The 17,655-nt window shown below is 36.9% G+C and overlaps 1 protein-coding gene across 1 annotated transcript in view; it reads left to right on the top strand.

Annotated features, from left to right (window-relative positions):
* The window catches only part of LOC133652312 (single-stranded DNA-binding protein 2), a 200,662-nt gene that overhangs the window by 89,791 nt on the left and 93,216 nt on the right, over positions 1 to 17,655 (top strand). The window contains exon 2 of the mRNA XM_062050916.1: positions 1,144 to 1,216. Within this exon, the coding sequence (XP_061906900.1) occupies positions 1,144 to 1,216 (73 nt within the window). The remainder of the gene's footprint in view (positions 1 to 1,143; positions 1,217 to 17,655) is intronic.

Genomic DNA, 17,655 nt, shown 5'->3' with positions numbered 1-17,655 from the left:
AAATACACAGAGGACATAAGTAAAGGCAATTAAATGAGCTCAAATATACCTACAAACGAGGCATAATGATGCAATATATACATACATTGCATGTTAGCATTTATTAGCTTGCAGTCATGCACTGACCAAATATGCTTGATTAGCAATCCAGCAAATCAATAAAATCAAAAAAGATCACCTTTGTGAATTCATGCACAGCATAAAACGTTTGGTGGGAAAAATGAGACAAAAAATAGTGGCATAAAAAAAAGTATTTGTGTGTCAGCATCAGAGAAAGTTGTACATGTAAAAAACTATGATGAGTTCAAGGATCGCTGAAATTAGTAGGACAAAACGGTGCTTGCCAAATACTCTCATCAGTGAATCATGTTGCATAAAAACAGTGGGATTTGTAACAATTAGGAAGGTTTGTGTCATGTTTGTCCTCCTACAGAAAATATATCACAATACTTTTTTTTTTTTTTCTTCATCTTTTCCCATGTTCACACATTTCTGAAAGAGGTCCAGGGAGCCACTAGGGCGGCGCTAACCCCCCGCCTACCCTGTTCAGGGTCAAGGATGAGCTGGAGCGTTGCCTCAGCTGACTTCGTTGAGAGGTTGAGTAGTCCCTGACTGGTCAACAGTTAATAACAGGAACATATAGACTCACATTTACACCTACGGACATTTTAGAGTCTTCAATTAGTGTAACATACTATGCATGTTTTTAGATATCAGAAAAAAACGAGAGTCAACCCATTAGCCAAACCACATGCTCTACCATGTTGGTCATAACACAACAGTAGTATGAAACAACGAGAAAATAATGAACTGGGACTGTATTGATATGTGAATTTCTGTCTCTATACTCTGTGATTGACTTACGACCAGCCTCAGGTTTACGCAGCCTATCACATAAAGTCAGCTGGTTTTCTGCTCCAGCTCTCCACAACCCCGACTGACCAGGATAAGCCGTAAAAATCAATAGATGAAGTCAGAGTGTTTAAAAGCTGTAGCTTGAGCTGACTTCAATGAGTTTGCAGAAAACTATACGTCTACTACAGCAGTTTACTACATTTGGTATTTTTTATATTGCTCATAAATGCAGAGTGTCTCATATTAAAGAAATAGACTAGTTAGCCCATCCCTGTCTTTTATGTGCAGGTTGGCTCTGTATGTGTACGAGTACCTGCTGCATGTAGGAGCACAGAAGTCAGCACAGACCTTCCTCTCAGAGGTAAGTCACCTCTCGGGTTGCCAACTCCCTGGGAAAAAAAAAATAAGGGACACCTTGCAGGGCTGGTCGACCTCATTTTTCTAAGCCTTTTTTTTATATGTGTGAATTGACTTTTTATAAGGTTGAATAGAAGCAACTGGACTCTTCTTGTTTGTTGAAGATGTTTCAAAGTTGCATCCATTCGACCTTTGTGGATTATATGATCACTGACAATCTACGAACACACATTTTATACTATTTCACCTTAAGCAGAATTGAATTAGAATTTAATGCATGGCAAATATGTTTTTTAATATTCCTTGTGTGTGTGTGTGTGTGTGTGTGTGTGTGTGTGTGTGTGTGTGTGTGTGTGTGTGTGTGTGTGTGTGTGTGTGTGTGTGTGTGTGTGTGTGTGTGTGTGTGTGTGTGTGTGTGTGTGTGTGTGTGTGTGTGTGTGTGTGTGTGTGTGTGTGTGTAAAATCACAGCATCAACAGCATGAAATATGTTTTGTCTTAAATATACAAAATGATTGCTTAACTCAGACCTGGGCATTCTGCGGCCCGTGGGCCGCATCCGGCCCTTTGTACGTCCCTGTCTGGCCCGCGTGAGGCCAATCATGAAATTACAAAATACATTTAAAAAAAAGTATGTATCTTGAGTGTGCAATACAACGGTGCTGCTTTTGTTTTGAAAAGCGCTATTTGTATTACTTCCGTGTGGACGTATGCTTGTGCGCGCAGCGGCAATCACAAATTACAAAATACATTTTAAAAAACATCTATGTCGTGCGTGCAATACAACTGTGCTGCTTTTATTTTGAAAAGTGTTATTTATGGGCGTATGTCCGAGTGTAACCTGTGAGTAAAGGCGCACAGTGACAAGTGATGCCCGGTTATCCCCGAGACGCTAAAAAGAGAAAAGTTGATGACGAATGGAGTGTTTTAAAGAAGACATAGACTGCCAAGTAAAGGTAAAGCTGCATGCTCAATTTGTGGTACACATGTTGCTGTGTTTAAAGAATATAGTGTAACAACCTGCTGAAGTTGATGTTGTGTTCTTGAGTCGCGGAAATGAGGAGTGAGGATAGACGTGCGTGTGGAAGGAACGATATAAGTTGAGCTGTGTTAGTATAGGTTGCTCAATAAAAGTTTAAAAAGAGCGTCAGACTTGGTGTGCACTTCTTTTGGACGCTACAATTGGTGTCAGAAGTAAATCTTTGTGCATACTGCGCTGCTTGTGTGCTCAGCCTGCTACGTCATCGATGTTTCCTGGCGACTTTGTCAAAATGGAACGGGAGGGAAATTACATTGAGTGGGAACTTAAGGTGCCAGCAGCACTGCAGATGTCTGTGTGAATCCAGGACGTGAGGAGCTCGCCGCAAAGAGAGAGAGAGAGGGAGGAAGAAGAGAGGCAGCGTCTACAGGTGCAGCGCACACTGCTTGGCATGGGGGAATCCCGCCCTCAATGAAGACTCCCAGGTTTGATGGCAAGGCGAACTGGGAGGCATTTCATCCCACTTCTGACACCAATTGTAGCGTCCAGAAGAAGTGCACACCAAGTCTGATGCTCTTTATAAACTTTTATTTAGCAACCTATACTAACACAGCTCAACTTATCTCGTTCTTTCCACAAGCACGTCCATCCTCACTCCTCATTTCCGCAACAGCAACGCTTCCTCCTTCTTCGCCAATCACCTTACAGGCGTGCTACGTTCACAACAAAGAGGATGCAGGATAAAGTGACAGAAATTTAAATTTTTGCATGGTATTACACATCAGGAAGCTTTGTGTAAGAAAGTGTTAAAAATAAAACCATCAAAAGCCATCTGCTTTTGAATAAAGATAAGTTAGGTTAAATGAAAATATTATTATTATTATTATTTATCTTACGGTACATCAAAAATAATTTGAGCAAAATTTAATTGAAATATTGTCGGTGTGGCCCTCCAGCAGTGCTCGGGTTGCTCATGCGGCCCCCGGTAAAAATTAATTGCCCACCCCTGGCTTAACTTAACAGAATACAAATGAACATATTTCTATAACAGAAGTCTTACTTTAAAACAGTATAAATTCAGTGGGCAGCTTTATGATGGAGCAGGTCTTCAACTTTCATCAGTGTGAAAACAGAAATATAATGTCTGAATTTAAAGAGGAACTGCACTTTTTTTGGAATTTTGCCTATTGTTCACACTCCTTATGAGAGACAAGATAACAAAAGGTTTTTTTATTTTTCTGCATTCTAACATTTAAAAATCGTCTCGTTTTAGGTGGCTCGCAATGCAGCTAATGGGAGCAATCAATTTTACCTTTAAATCACTTTAAAAATGCATCCAAAAACCGCCAACAATACTTTTAAGTGTAGCGACATTGTTATTGCAAGAGCGAACACTAAGGAATTATTTTTCTAGCGTAGTAACACATCGGCGTGCGACGGTATTAGCCGTAAAAACTAACCACAGTCAGAGATAAGCTAGCTGCTGTGTCAGCACCCGAATAGCGTCTGAGTTTGCAATTCACAACACAATGCGATAGGACACCAATCTGTACTGACTGAACAACATGAACAATCATTTTACAGTATCTGTAAAGTATCAGCCCACATTTCATGCTTTGTTTGTACACATCTAGCTTGATAGCATATGTACTGTAACACGCATGTATGGCCGGAGACAATTCCAGTTTATTTTGGGTAAGCACTCAATTTATGTCTGCATAGCTTGGCTCCAAACTCCACATGAGCTATGAGTCACGCCGACCTCACTTTCTCGGCTTCTGTCTGCTCTAATGTTCCAGCTTTTCTCCGTACTAGCTTGTAGAACCAAAAGTTCATTCTCCTTATATTCAGCTTAAAAAATATAAGGTTGTGACCCTCATTTGTTCAAAAATAGACCTATGTGTTTTCTTGTCTCTCATAAAGATTGTGAATGATGGGCAAAATTCCAAAAAAGTGCAGTTCTCCTTTAATACTTTGAGATCTGCTAAGTGTTGAAGCAAATAGCATTCAACCCATTGGTCAATGTATTACCAGCTACCTGTTGGAAAGCCCCATAGTTTCACTATCATGAAGTGTGGTGTACCTATCATAAAGTGTAGTGTCACTATCATAAAGTAGTGTCCTTATCACAAAGTGTAGTGTACCTATAATAACGTCATTATCAGAAAGTGTAGTGTCAAAACCATAAAATGTACTGTATATCACTATAATAAAGCGTATTGTCACTCTCATAAAGGTAATATCACTATAATAAAGTGTAGTGTCACTCTCATGAAGTGAAATGTCACTATAAGAAAGTGTAGTGTCACTCTCATAAAGTGAAATGTCACTATAATACAGTGTAGTGTCACTCTCAAAGGGTAGTGTCACTCTCATGAAGTGAAAAGTCACTATACTAAAGTGTAGTGTCACTCTCATAAAGGTCATATCACTATAATGAAGTGTATTGTCTCTCTCATAAAGTGAAATGTCACTATAAAAAGTGTAGTGTCACACTCATAAAGTGTAATATCACTATAATAAAGTGTAGTGTCACTCTCATAAAGTGTAACGTCACTATAATAAAACTGGACACACTTTATTTATGTTCAACATAAAAGCTATAATTATTATAACGACAAAAAATAAGTAGAAGCTGAAGCAAAATGAGAGTTCGCGCAAATATTATTTGACCCTTTGGTAAGTTACTGTATTACCAGCTACATGTAGTGTCAATATCATAAAGTGTAGTGTACAATCATAAAGTGCAATGTCCCTATAAAAAATGTAGTGTCCCTGTCATGAAGTGTAGAGTCACTCTCATTAAGTGCAATGTCCCTATCAAAAAGTGTAGTGTCCGTGTCATAAAGTGTAGTGTCGCTATCATAAAGTGTAGTGTTCCTATCATGAAGTGTTGTGTCACTATTGTAAGGTTTAATGTGCCTATTATAAAGTGTAGTGTTGCTATCATAAAGTGTAGTGTCACAATCATAAAATGCAATGTCACTATCATTAAGTTGTAGTGTCCCTATTTTAAAGTGTAGTGTCCCTATTATAAAGTGTAGTGTCTTTATCATGAAGTGTACTGCCACTATCATAAAATGCAATATCACTATCATATAGTGTAGTGTCTCTATTATAAAGTGTAATGTATATATCATAAAGTTTTAGTGTCCCTATTATAAAATGTAGTGTCTCTATCATAAAGTTGTAGTGTCCCAAAGATAAAGTGTAAGTGTAGTGTCTCTATTATCAAGTGCAATGTCACTATCATAAAGTGTAGTGTCTCTATCATAGAGTGTAGTGTCCCGATCGGAATGTGTAGTGCGCCTACTATAAAGTGTAGTGTCACTTTTATAAAGTTGCAGTGTCCCTATTATACACTGTAGTGTCTATTATCAAGTGCAATGTCACTATTGTAAAGTGTTGTGTCTCTATTACCAAGTGCAATGTCACTATCATAAAGTGTAGTGTCTCTATCATAGAGTGTAGTGTCCCGATCGGAATGTGTAGTGCGCCTATTATAAAGTGTAGTGTCACTTTTATAAAGTTGCAGTGTCCCTATTATACACTGTAGTGTCTATTATCAAGTGCCATGTCACTATCATCAAGTATAGTGTCGCTATTATGAAGTGTAATGTCACTATTATAAAGTGTAGTGTCTCTATTATAAATTGCAGTGTCACTATTATAAAGTGTAGTGTCGCTATTATAAAGTGCAATGCCACTATCATAAAGTGTAGTGTCACTATTATAAAGTGTAATGTCGCTATCACTACGGCCCCTGATTTTGATGGCGGAATGCAATGATTGGTGTTCATAGCTGTCTATCACAAACAGATCAGTGTTTGTGATAGACAGCGTCTCTCTCTCTCTCTCTCTCTGGTCTAGTGTTGTTTTTTCCCACTGCTCAGTGCGTACTACCATTGAGCTAAAACAGAGGCAGCACTTTACTTGAAGTTGATTGGCTACTATTACACTCACAAAGGAGCTCAATTCATGAACGTTAATATATATATATATATATATATATATATATATATATATATATATATATATATATATATATATATATATATATATATATATATATATATATATATATATATATAAAAATATATATATATATATATTAAAACAAATTTCAAACTGTGTTTTCGGGCAGGTGAGCCTCCAAAACCCCCTCAGCCCCAGGGCCCCCACATGGGTTATGGCGGCCCTGGTCTCCATCATAGAGCTGTGTTTCTGTTCAACCACTTGGATGCACAACTAGTGTTTTGAGGGCGAGACATTTTTACTGTAATGACAACAAGAGAGCAGAGTTGCTAAATGACACTTCTAAATAAAGTAAGTTAGCACATCTCTGGCGGGTGTGACAGCAACATATGTCGCTTCCCCGATTGCTCCTTTTTTCTTGAGGAAAAAAATGCCACTCGGCAAAATACTCAAAAATGACAGAAAAGTCAAACTATTATATTTTAGACTTTTGTTTATTCTCACGGTCACAAAAATAAAGGGAGAAAGTGCATCCCTTGACAACTCAATACGGAACGTGTACTCTAAACGCGGGACGACTCGGTTTTTCAAGGGACTAGGGTTGTCCCGATACCAATATTTTGGTACCGGTACCAAAATGTATTTCGATACTTTCGATACTTTTCTAAATATAGGGCACCATATAAAAATGGCATTAATGGCTTTATCTTAACAAAAAATCTTAGGGTACATTAAACATATGTTTATTATTGCAATCAAGAACAAGGTCCTTAAATAAAATAGTGAATATACGATACAACTTTACTAATAATAGTAAGTAGGCAAAAAAGGCTCCTAATTAGTCTGCTGACGTATGCAGTAACATATTGTGTCTTTTATCATTGTATTATTTTGTCAAAATGATAAAGGACAAGCTCTAAAAAATGGATTATTAATCCACTTGTTCATTTACTGTTAATATCTGCTTACTTTCTGTTTCAACATGTTCTATCTACACTTCTGTTAAAATCTAATAATCACTTATTCTTCTGTTGTTTGATACTTTACATTAGTTTTGGATGATACCACACATTTAGGTATCGATCCGATACCAAGTAGTTACAGGATCATACATTGGTCATATTCAAAGTCCTCATGTGTCCAAGGACATATTTACTGAGTTTATAAACATAACTTGATTTTTTTTAAAAGAAAAACGACTTTGTGATGATAAAAAATATTGATGTAATCATAGTAGTATCGACTTGGTCAGTGGTTCTTAACCTTGTTGGATGTACCGAACCCCACCAGTTTCATATGCGCATTCACTGAAACCTTCTTTAGTGAAAAATAAAATGTTTTTTTTTTTCAGATTCAAGACAAACTTATGTTTTTGGTAACACTTTAGTATGGGTATATATTCTAAGTAACAAATACTTAATTTAGAGTTATTTGGACACTAGGGGAACATATTCTAAGTAATAAAGACTTAATTTAGAGTTATTAGATTAGGGTTAGGGTCAGGGATAGAGGGTTAGGGTTATAGTAAGGCCATGCCGAATAAGGCATTAATAAGTACTTAATAATGACTAGCTAAGAGCCAATATGTTACTAATTTGCATGTTAATAAGCAACTAATTAATGGTGAATAAGTTCCCCATACTAAAGTGTTACCATGTTTTATTTTTACTGGTGCACAAAATGAACCGCGCATGAACATCACCTTGATCAAACAACAAAACCAACACAGTGCATAAACTCACAACAAATCACACACCTGCAAATCAGTCAGCTGTCGCCGTATCCGTATTACGCTGATAGGGAGAACCCCTGAGCCCGACTCACCGAACCCCTAGGGTTGGATCGAACCCAGGTTAAGAACCACTGGACTAGATACACTCTTGTACTTGGTATCATTACAGTGGATGTCAGGTGTAGATCCACCCATGGCATTTGTTTACATTCAGCCACGCTAGCTTTTGTTAGCGGTGACGCCGGTGAGCTATTGTATCCTCCTACGGTGTGTAGTGAACCATGTTTAGCTATTTCTCGTCCTGGAGGGATGATACTTGTAAGAAACATACTTAATTTGCCGCCATGGAGGCTAGGATTAGTGATTTAGAAGTCGCTAAAACCTTGCAGACTGCGGATGGACGTTAGCCGCTAGCTAGCTAGCCATGTCTTAAAGCACCTCTTCCTGAGGGTGTTTCAGTGTTATAACTTCACCTTTATCATCAGTTTTTAAGCCAAAATGCATCCATTCTCCCTTTTCTGTCTACACACTGTGTCTGCTTGTAAGTACTCCATGATTGTGCGCTGCCGAACATGCTCCTCTGCTTGTAAACCCAGCAATGTCACAACATGACCGCGCGCCGTCATTCCCGTTAAAAAATAAAATACAATTGTGAACAGGTACTTTTCAAACAGAGTATAGTACCGTTTTTGATTAATTAGTACCGCGATACTATACTAGTACCGGTATACGGTACAACTCTACAAGGGACTGTTGGCCAGCCCCAGCATGCTGTACATGTACATGTATATGTACATGTGGTGCATGTTGAGCACATTCTAACAAACAACCTCGCCTTGTCGAGTGTGTGTCCAGTAAATGTAACAGATGATTGAATTAGCCGGGACCAATATTGCTGAGCCAACATGATAGGCTTTTTTTTTAATGTCGGTGCAGGAATTTAAAAGAACTGACGCCAGAGAACATTGAGCATGACGTCTTAAAGCTGATGTCTTTTTCCATGATATCACTGACTGTGATCGCCACTAATGCTCCTTTTTGGATACCTCGCTCGTCCTTATCTCCGCCTCCATGTCTCTCCCTTGAATGCGAGTGTGTCCTCGGCGTGGTTCAGATGAGGCAAAAAGGTGAGGAGGTGAAAAGGAGGTCAGTCGATGGTGGTGGTTTGACCAAGATGACAATAAATTACCATTTTAGTGGCTTGTGGGAACTAAGAGGAGAACAAAGAACGCGGGGATGGAAAAGGTTACATCATCAGCTGGCACCAATTCTCATCACTCTGACTTTGTGTGTGTGTGTGTGTGTGTGTGTGTGTGTGTTTGTGTGTGTGTGTGTGTTTGTGTGTGTGTGTGTGTGTGTGTGTGTGTGTGTGTGTGTGTGTGTGTGTGTGTGCGTTCTTGTATTTCTACCCTTCTTGAGACACCAACAAGGAAAAGTACGTATGAGGACCGGTGAACAAGTTAGGACATAAATCATGGTCCCAGTACGGAAAACCATTGCATCTAATAGAGAATGTCTCATTTGCACCCCTGGTGGTGAAATCTATCAAAATTAGGGTGGTCCCAAAAAGAAGGGATTTTTCAAATTGACTGTGTGTCGGAAATAACAAGTGTGTGTAAAAATTTGAAGTGCTCTCCCTCTGGCCAACATATGTAATAACAATAAATTGAAATGCGCCCCCTGTTGTCAAGATTAATTAAAATAAATATGTATATAGAGGAGTAATGTAATAACTTGAAGTAAATAATGAAGATTAAAAACCAATTACAAACAAATCATTCCCCCAAAAATAAAATAACTTTTTCTCACAATGTGTCAACTTTTTTCTTAAAATTGGGAACAATTTCTCATATTCTTTCTGTTTCTGTAATATTGCAATATTTTCTCGTGAAATTATTACTTTTTTTATTTAAAAGTATTACTTTTCAATGCAAAATGTAAAATTAGGTCTTTTATCACAATATTGCCCATTTTTTTGTGGTTCTTGTAAAATAGTGAAATTTTTCGAGTAAAATTATGACTTTTGTCACAGTTTTGCCCAGTAAAATTCTGATTATTATTATAATGTTGCCAACATTTTAAAGTTTTCTTTTAAAATTGTGACTTTTGTTGGGTAAAATGTCGACTCTTTTCATAAAATTGCCAACATTTTAAGCTTTTCTTGTAAAATTCCAACTTTTGCACAAATGTTCAGTTTTATTTGTAAACTTTTGACTTGCGTTGAGTAAAATTACGACTTTTATTATAATACTGCCAAAATTCCAAGTTTTTCTTGTGAAATTGTGACCTTTTGTGTGTGTGTGTGTGTGTGTGCGTGTGTGTGTATGTGTGTGTGTGTTTTATTGTATTTGTCCCCTTTTTGAGACATCAATGAGGAAAAGTACCTTCCATATGAGGACCAGTGAACAAGTTAGGACATAAATCATGGTCCTAATACGGAAAACCATTGCATCTAATAGAGAATGTCTCATTTGCACCCCTGGTGGTGAAATCTATCAAAATGAGGGTGGTCCCAAAAAGGACAGATTTTTCAAATTGACTGTGTATTGGTTCTAAAAGTGCTCCCCCTCTGGTCAACATATGAAATAACAAGTGTGTGTACAAATTCGAAGTGCTCCCCCTCTGGCCATATGTAATAAGTGTGTGTAAGAAATTGAAATGCACCCCTTTTGGCCAAAATAAAAATAAAAATAAAAATAAAAATCTGTATATTGAGACATACTGTAATAACGTAATGTAAATAATGAAGATTAAAAACCAATTACAAACAAAAAATTAAAACAATTGTTTTACTAAAAGCAGTATTTTTATTTTAATGATAAATATTTAATAATAAATAAATAAATACATATATGGAGACATAATGTAATAACCGGAAGTAAATAATGAAAATTAAAAAACAATTACGAACAAAAAATTCCCCAAAATATAAAATAACTTAAAGCGGTCTTTTTCTCACAGTGTGCCGACTTTTTTCTTATAAATTGGGACCAATTTCTCATATTCTTTCTGTTTCTGTAATGTGGCAAAATTTTCTCGTAAAATTATTACTTTTTTATGTAAAATTATTACTTTTTAATGTAAAATTATTACTTTTTAATGCAAAATGGTGATGTTTGTCATATAAAATTCTGACTTTTTAACATTATTGCTAATTTTTTTGTTTTTCTTGTAAAATGGTGACATTTTTTGACTAAAATTATGACTTATGTCATAGTTTTGCCAAGTAAAATTCCGATTATTATTATAATATTTTGCCAACATTTTTAGAGTTTTTATAAAATTGTGACTTTTGTCGAGTAAAATGACGACTCTTTTCATAAAATTGCCAACATTTCAAGCTTTTCTTGTAAAATTGCGAGTGTTATGTTACATTGTGGTCGCATGACTGCGCTGGTAGTGTTTCTTCCAAGGCAGAAGACAAGCTGGAGCGGCATGCAGGTAGGATTTATGGTTTTAATTATTTTAAGGCAGGATCAAAAATACAAAACTAAGGACGCTAACAAGCGTGGAGCTAAAAAAAACAAAATGTCACCAAGGGTGAAAAAACGAGGAATGCTAATGTGTAAACGAATCACTAGAGCGAGGAGAAAAAAACAGGAGAACGTAAATGTTGCCTATAGCAAACATTGACCCAGCAACTAATGCTGGGTGACAGAAAACTATAAAGGGGAGTGATTAACCAAAACACCTGGTGGGAACACCAATTGCTAAAAAAAAGACAGGTGAGGAGAATCAGTGCCCATGGAAACCGACAGTAAACAGGGAAACAGGGTGCACCCAGGAAACAGACTAAAACAGGAAAACTACCAAACATAAATCATGCCATGACCCGGGTAACGGATCATGACATATTATTGAGTAAAATTCCAACTTTTATCATAATATTGCTCAAATGTTCAGTTTTTTTTGTAAACTCTTGACTTGCGTTGAGTAAAATTACGACTTTTGTTAAAATACTGCCAAAATTCTAAGTTTTCTTTGTGAAATTGTGACCGTTTTGTTGAGATATTCAAACTCAGTTTTCACAACAAGCTTTTTTATATTTGCATAGTATGTATATATTATTAATGTTGTAAATACAAATCTTTATATACTGTATCTCGAAAGGGTGGTCCTAAAAAGGTAGGCATTTTTCAGAGGTCTCAAGAAGGTAACAAATACAAGAATGTGTGTGGGTGTGTGTGTGTGTTTGTATTTCTAACCTTCTTGAGACATCAACAAGGAAAAGTGCCTTCCATATGAGGATCGGTGAACAAGTTAGGACATAAATCATGGTCCCAATACGGAAAACCATTGCATCTAATAGAGAATGTCTCATTTTCACCCCTGGTGGTGAAAACTATCAAAATTAGGGTGGTTCCAAAAAGAAGGGATTTTTCATATTGAATGTGTGTCGGTTTTAAAAGTGCTCCCCCTCTGGCCAACATATGAAATAACAAGTTTGTGTAAGAAATAAAATGTATTAAAACATTGTATATATATATATATATATATATATATATATATATATATATGTATATATATATATATATATATATATATATATATATATATATATATATATATATATATATATATATATATATATATATATATATATATATATATGTGTGTATATATATATATATATATATACATATATATATATATATATATATATATATATATATATATATATATATATATATATATATATATATATATATATATATATATATATATATATATATATATATATGTGTGTGTGTGTGTGTGTGTGTGTGTGTGTGTGTGTGTGTGTGTGTTTGTGTGTATATAAACACATACTGTAATAACTTGAAGTAAAAAATTAAGAAGTGTGTGTGTGTGTGTGTGTGTGTGCACATGCGCAATCTTCTCTCCCTCCTCCACCGTATGTGCGCTCTCTCCTACAGATGTGGAAGATGAAAAGGATAGGCGGTGTCGGATTGAATGTGGGAATGCATTAGCTAAGAGTGCAACAAGTATAAACACAGCCTTGTACACACAGTTCTCTGCCGCAGTGTTGCTTTCGTTGATCTGGTGGGGTGGAGTAAAACATAACTTTAAAGGCCTGTTATCTACTTTTTTTTTCCATCATCTACATCTCTTTCAAGTGTATCCGCCGTCTCAGGAAGGCCATCCGGGCAAAAATAGCAAAACAAAAATCACGTTGCCCCGAAATACACACACACAAAATACTGTAAGCACATTTTATTTTCATTTCCATACTTCAAGGAGGCCTAACGTGTTAAATTTAAACAATGCAATTGAGGGAAGAAAATAAGAGAGGCTAAATTAAACTGCTATTAGACCCTTCCTTTTTTATGCAACTCAACTGCAGAGAGTCCCAGGCAAGGTGACTTCCTTTTTTTGTTTTTATTTTATTTTTTATGAATAGATGTGATGATAATGTAAATGAGGGATTTCTAATCTCTGCTGGGTTGGAATTTTTATTAATATTGATACTGTTGTTGATATTATTCATTTTTGTTGACTGCTTTTGTATTGTTTTGTATTATGTTTGTGTGTCCTCTCAATTACTCTATTGATTGCTAATCTGAATGTTGCTGGGCTGGGTTTGGTTCTGGAATTGGAATTGTATTAGTGTGTATTATTTTGTTGGGACTGTTTAATACAAAAATAAAAAAATGAAAATAAGGGACTCATTTTTTGTCATTATTATTATTGTAACGATGCTTAAAAAAAGTAAGTTGTTTTTCTTTTGCTTGTAACATTTCAGTGTACATTTAAATCTCCATTGATTTAATCTCTACAGTATATTATTGTTTTGGACTCAGCCATATTTTAATAAGCAGCCAAGCTAGAGACCTGTAAACCCACTTTCCCATGTTTAATTACAGTGAGTCCAATTTCCATTTGTTTTGGTTATTGTATTTCACATTTGAATTGTAACGGTACCAATTCCTGGTACTTGGGATGGCTATCAACAGTAGTAATTTCCGGTACTTTTGTGTTGTGTGCGTTAATAAATGTTAATTTTTTTTATTGTAAAATATATACAGTACAGGCCAAAAGTTTGGACACACCTTCTCATTCAATGCCTTTTCTTTATTTTCATGACTATTTACATTGTAGATTGTCACTGAAGGCATCGAAACTATGAATGAACTCAACAAAAAATGGTGAAATAACTGAAAACATGATTTATATTCTGGTTTCTTCAAAATATTGAAAATATATCATTACTGCTTTGCACACTCTTGGCATTCTCTCAATGAGCTTCAAGAGGTAGTTACCTGAAATGGTTTTCACTACACAGGTGTGCTTGAAGCTCATCGAGAGAATGCCAAGAGTGTGCAAAGCAGTAATCAGAGCAAAGTTTGAAGAAACTAGAATATAAAACGTGTTTTCGGTTATTTCACCTTTTTTTGTTAAATACATACAGTAACTCCACATGTGTCTACAATGTAAATAGTCATGAAAATAAAGAAAACACATTGAATGAGAAGGTGTGTCCAAACTTTTGGCCTGTACTGTATATACTGTATGTGCGTTTGTTCAACATTTAGCGCCGATCTGATAATGATAACCGTGCTGTCCAGTTGCTATATCTTGTTTTCTTACACTTTTGAGTCTCATTTGCAAGTTTTACTGTATATACTTATTACATATATTATTGTATATAATTATTAGGTATTACTGTATGTAGTAAAATAGCAGTAGCAATTCCAAGATGCTGTATGGCTTTAGTGTAAAGGCTACAGTGACTACGTTTACACTGCAGGCCAAAAATTTTTATTTTTTTTACAGCTGACTGTTTACACTGCAAGTAAAATGCGATTTTGATCAGACTCCATAAAAGCGCACCGGCCCTAATGTGGTCTCGACATTACTTGCATGCGCACTTTGATGAAGTGAAAAAAAAGGAAGTTGCTACTACTACAAAATAAAACAAAAGTTGCAACACCTTAAAAATGAGTGTTGGTTTTTACGTGAAAATAAATGAAAGTAATATAATGTATGAATGGATGTATATAGTGTAATATATTTGGGAGGGTTGTAATCTTTTTATGGCTGTTAAGTAGAGGCAACACGGACATCAGCTTTATTTTTCAACTCACATGTAAGCAAATGCGCCACAGCGTCAGTTCCGGTCCTTCTACAAACGCTATTTCTTCGGAATCAAAATATATATTCATATATTTCATATAGTCTATTATTTGTGCACTATTGACAAGTGATGCACCCAAAATTCAGTCGTCTTAAATAGACTTTGCTCAGCAAAACCGAATGTTGTGATGAAATATCCACTTCCGCTGGCGACCGCGTCTTTCCCCGCGCACACGAGTGACGTAGCTCTCTCAAAGCTGACGGGAAAAAAATCACATTCAGGTCGTGTTGCGTTTAGACAGAAGTCCCATTTGAAAAGATCAGATTCAATCAATCAATCAATCATCCATCCATTTTCTACCGCTTGTCCCTTTCGGTGTCGCGGGGGGGTGCTGGAGCCTATCTCAAACAAAGTTTATTTATATAGCCTTTAATCACAAGTGTCTCAAAGGGCTGCACAAGCTACAACGACATCAGATCCTACATTCCCATCGTATTCAGGACTATCTCCTAATGTGGCCCGAATCTGATGCCAAAAGATCAGATTTATGCGGCCTCTGAGCTAAAATAAGTTGGACACCCCTGATGTACAGTATTACAGTAAATGTAACAGCTGCAGCAAAAAAAAAACATTTTAGTGGCTAAACAAAGAGAGGTAGCTAACATAGAAGCGGTCGGACAAAAAAAAAATTAAAAATTGAGACTTCCGCGGGCTGGATTTTGGACGCGGGCGGGCCGTATAAATCTGATTTGGTGTGCAGTGTAAACGGGGCCAGTGTGTCGTCTTAGCCAGGATGCAATCTTTGCCATTGAGCTCAATATGCCAAATGCCCTATATATTGTTTATACTATAAGTATTGTATTTATGACACACTAGCTGTTTGATTGTAAAATGCATCTTAGTTGTAGTTTTGATTAACAAATTTGGAAGTGATGAAATCGCCATGTAAAATTGCTAATGCTAATTCACAATGTAAATTAGCATCGAGCTAGCACATTTTTAAAAGTGGAGCCTCACTACAGTTCAACGCCCTTGCCTTCACTGCCACTTTTCCATGCTAGAATTACACACAATAATGTGCAAAACAGCCAAAGAAAACGTAAAAAGCGTTAAAAATCATTTTCATGCTCATCGAGATTAGATCTGGCAAATTTTTTGCAAAAACATGTTAAACTTACAATTCCATTTTATAAAGTTAAAGGCCTACTGAAACCCACTACTACCGACCACGCAGTCTGATAGTTTATATATCAATGATGAAATCTTAACATTGCAACACATGCCAATACGGCCGGGTTAACTTATAAAGTGCAATTTTAAATTTCCCGGGGAACTTCCGGTTCAAAACGCCTTTGGAGGATGACGTATGCGCGTGACGTCGCGAGGTCCACGGAAGTGTTTGGACCCTTTTGGACACAATACAAACAGCTCTGTTTTCTTCGACAAAATTCCACAGTATTCTGGACATCTGTGTTGGTGAATCTTTTGCAATTTGTTTAATGAACAATGGAGGCTGCAAAGAAGAACGTTGTAGGTGGGATCGGTGTATTAGCGGCTGGCTGTAGCAACACAACAATGAGGACTTTGTTAGATAGAAGACGCGCTAGCGGTGAACTCACCTTGACTTCCTACGTCTCCGGGCCGCCGACCGCATCGTCGATCGCTGGAACGCAGGTGAGCACGGGTGTTGATGACCGGAGGAGGGCTGGCTGGCGTAGGTGAAGCGCTAAGCGCAACGAGGTCCCGTTGTTAAGTTAGCGTCGTTAGCAACAGCATTGCTAGGCTTCGACAGGCGTCGAATACACATTAACCGTGTATTTACATGTCCAGTGTTTGGTTCGGTGTCTCCTGATAGTAGTATTGTTGATCTTCTGTCTATCCTTCAAGTCAGGGATTTATTTTGTTTCTATCTGCATTTGAGACAGATGCTATCACGTTAGCTCATGCTAACAGCTTTGTCGATGTATTGTCGTGGAGATAAAAGTCACTGTTAATGTCCATTTCGCCTTCTCGACTCTCATTTTCAAGAGGATATAGTATCCGAGGTGGTTTAAAATACAAATCCGTGATCCACAATAGAAAAAGGAGAGAGTGTGGAATCCAAAGAGCTAGCTTGTGTCTAAGTTACGGTCAGAGCGAAAAAAGATATCTCTTGAACTGCATTCTAGTCTGTCACTCTAACGTTCCTCATCCACGAATCTTTCATCCTCGCTCAAATTAATGGGGTAATCGTCACTTTCTCGCTCCTAATATCTCTCGCTCCATTGTAAACAACGGGGAATTGTGAGCAGCACTACCGCTTGTGACGTCACGCTACTTCCGGTAGGGGCAAGGTTTTTTTTTTATCAGCGAGCAAAAGTTGCGAACTTTATCGTCGATTTTCTCTACTAAATCCTTTCAGAGAAAATATGGCAATATCGTGAAATGATCAAGTATGACACATAGAATGGATCTGCTATTCCCGTTTAAATTTAAAAAAAAAAATTTCAGTAGGCCTTTAAAGTACCAATGATTGTCACACACACACGAGGTGTGGCAAAATGTTTCTCTGCATTTGACCCACCCCCCTTGATCACCCCCTGGGAGGTGAGGGGAGCAGTGAGCAGCAGCGGTGGCCACGCCCGGGAATCATTTTTGGTGATTTAAAACCTAATTCCAATCCTTGATGCTGAGTGCCAAGCAGG

The sequence above is a fragment of the Entelurus aequoreus genome, linkage group LG06 (genome assembly GCF_033978785.1).
Source record: "Entelurus aequoreus isolate RoL-2023_Sb linkage group LG06, RoL_Eaeq_v1.1, whole genome shotgun sequence".
NCBI classification, from domain to species: Eukaryota; Metazoa; Chordata; class Actinopteri; order Syngnathiformes; family Syngnathidae; genus Entelurus; species Entelurus aequoreus.
Note: the sequence above shows the minus strand (reverse complement) of the source record. Positions and strands in the feature narration are given on the sequence as shown.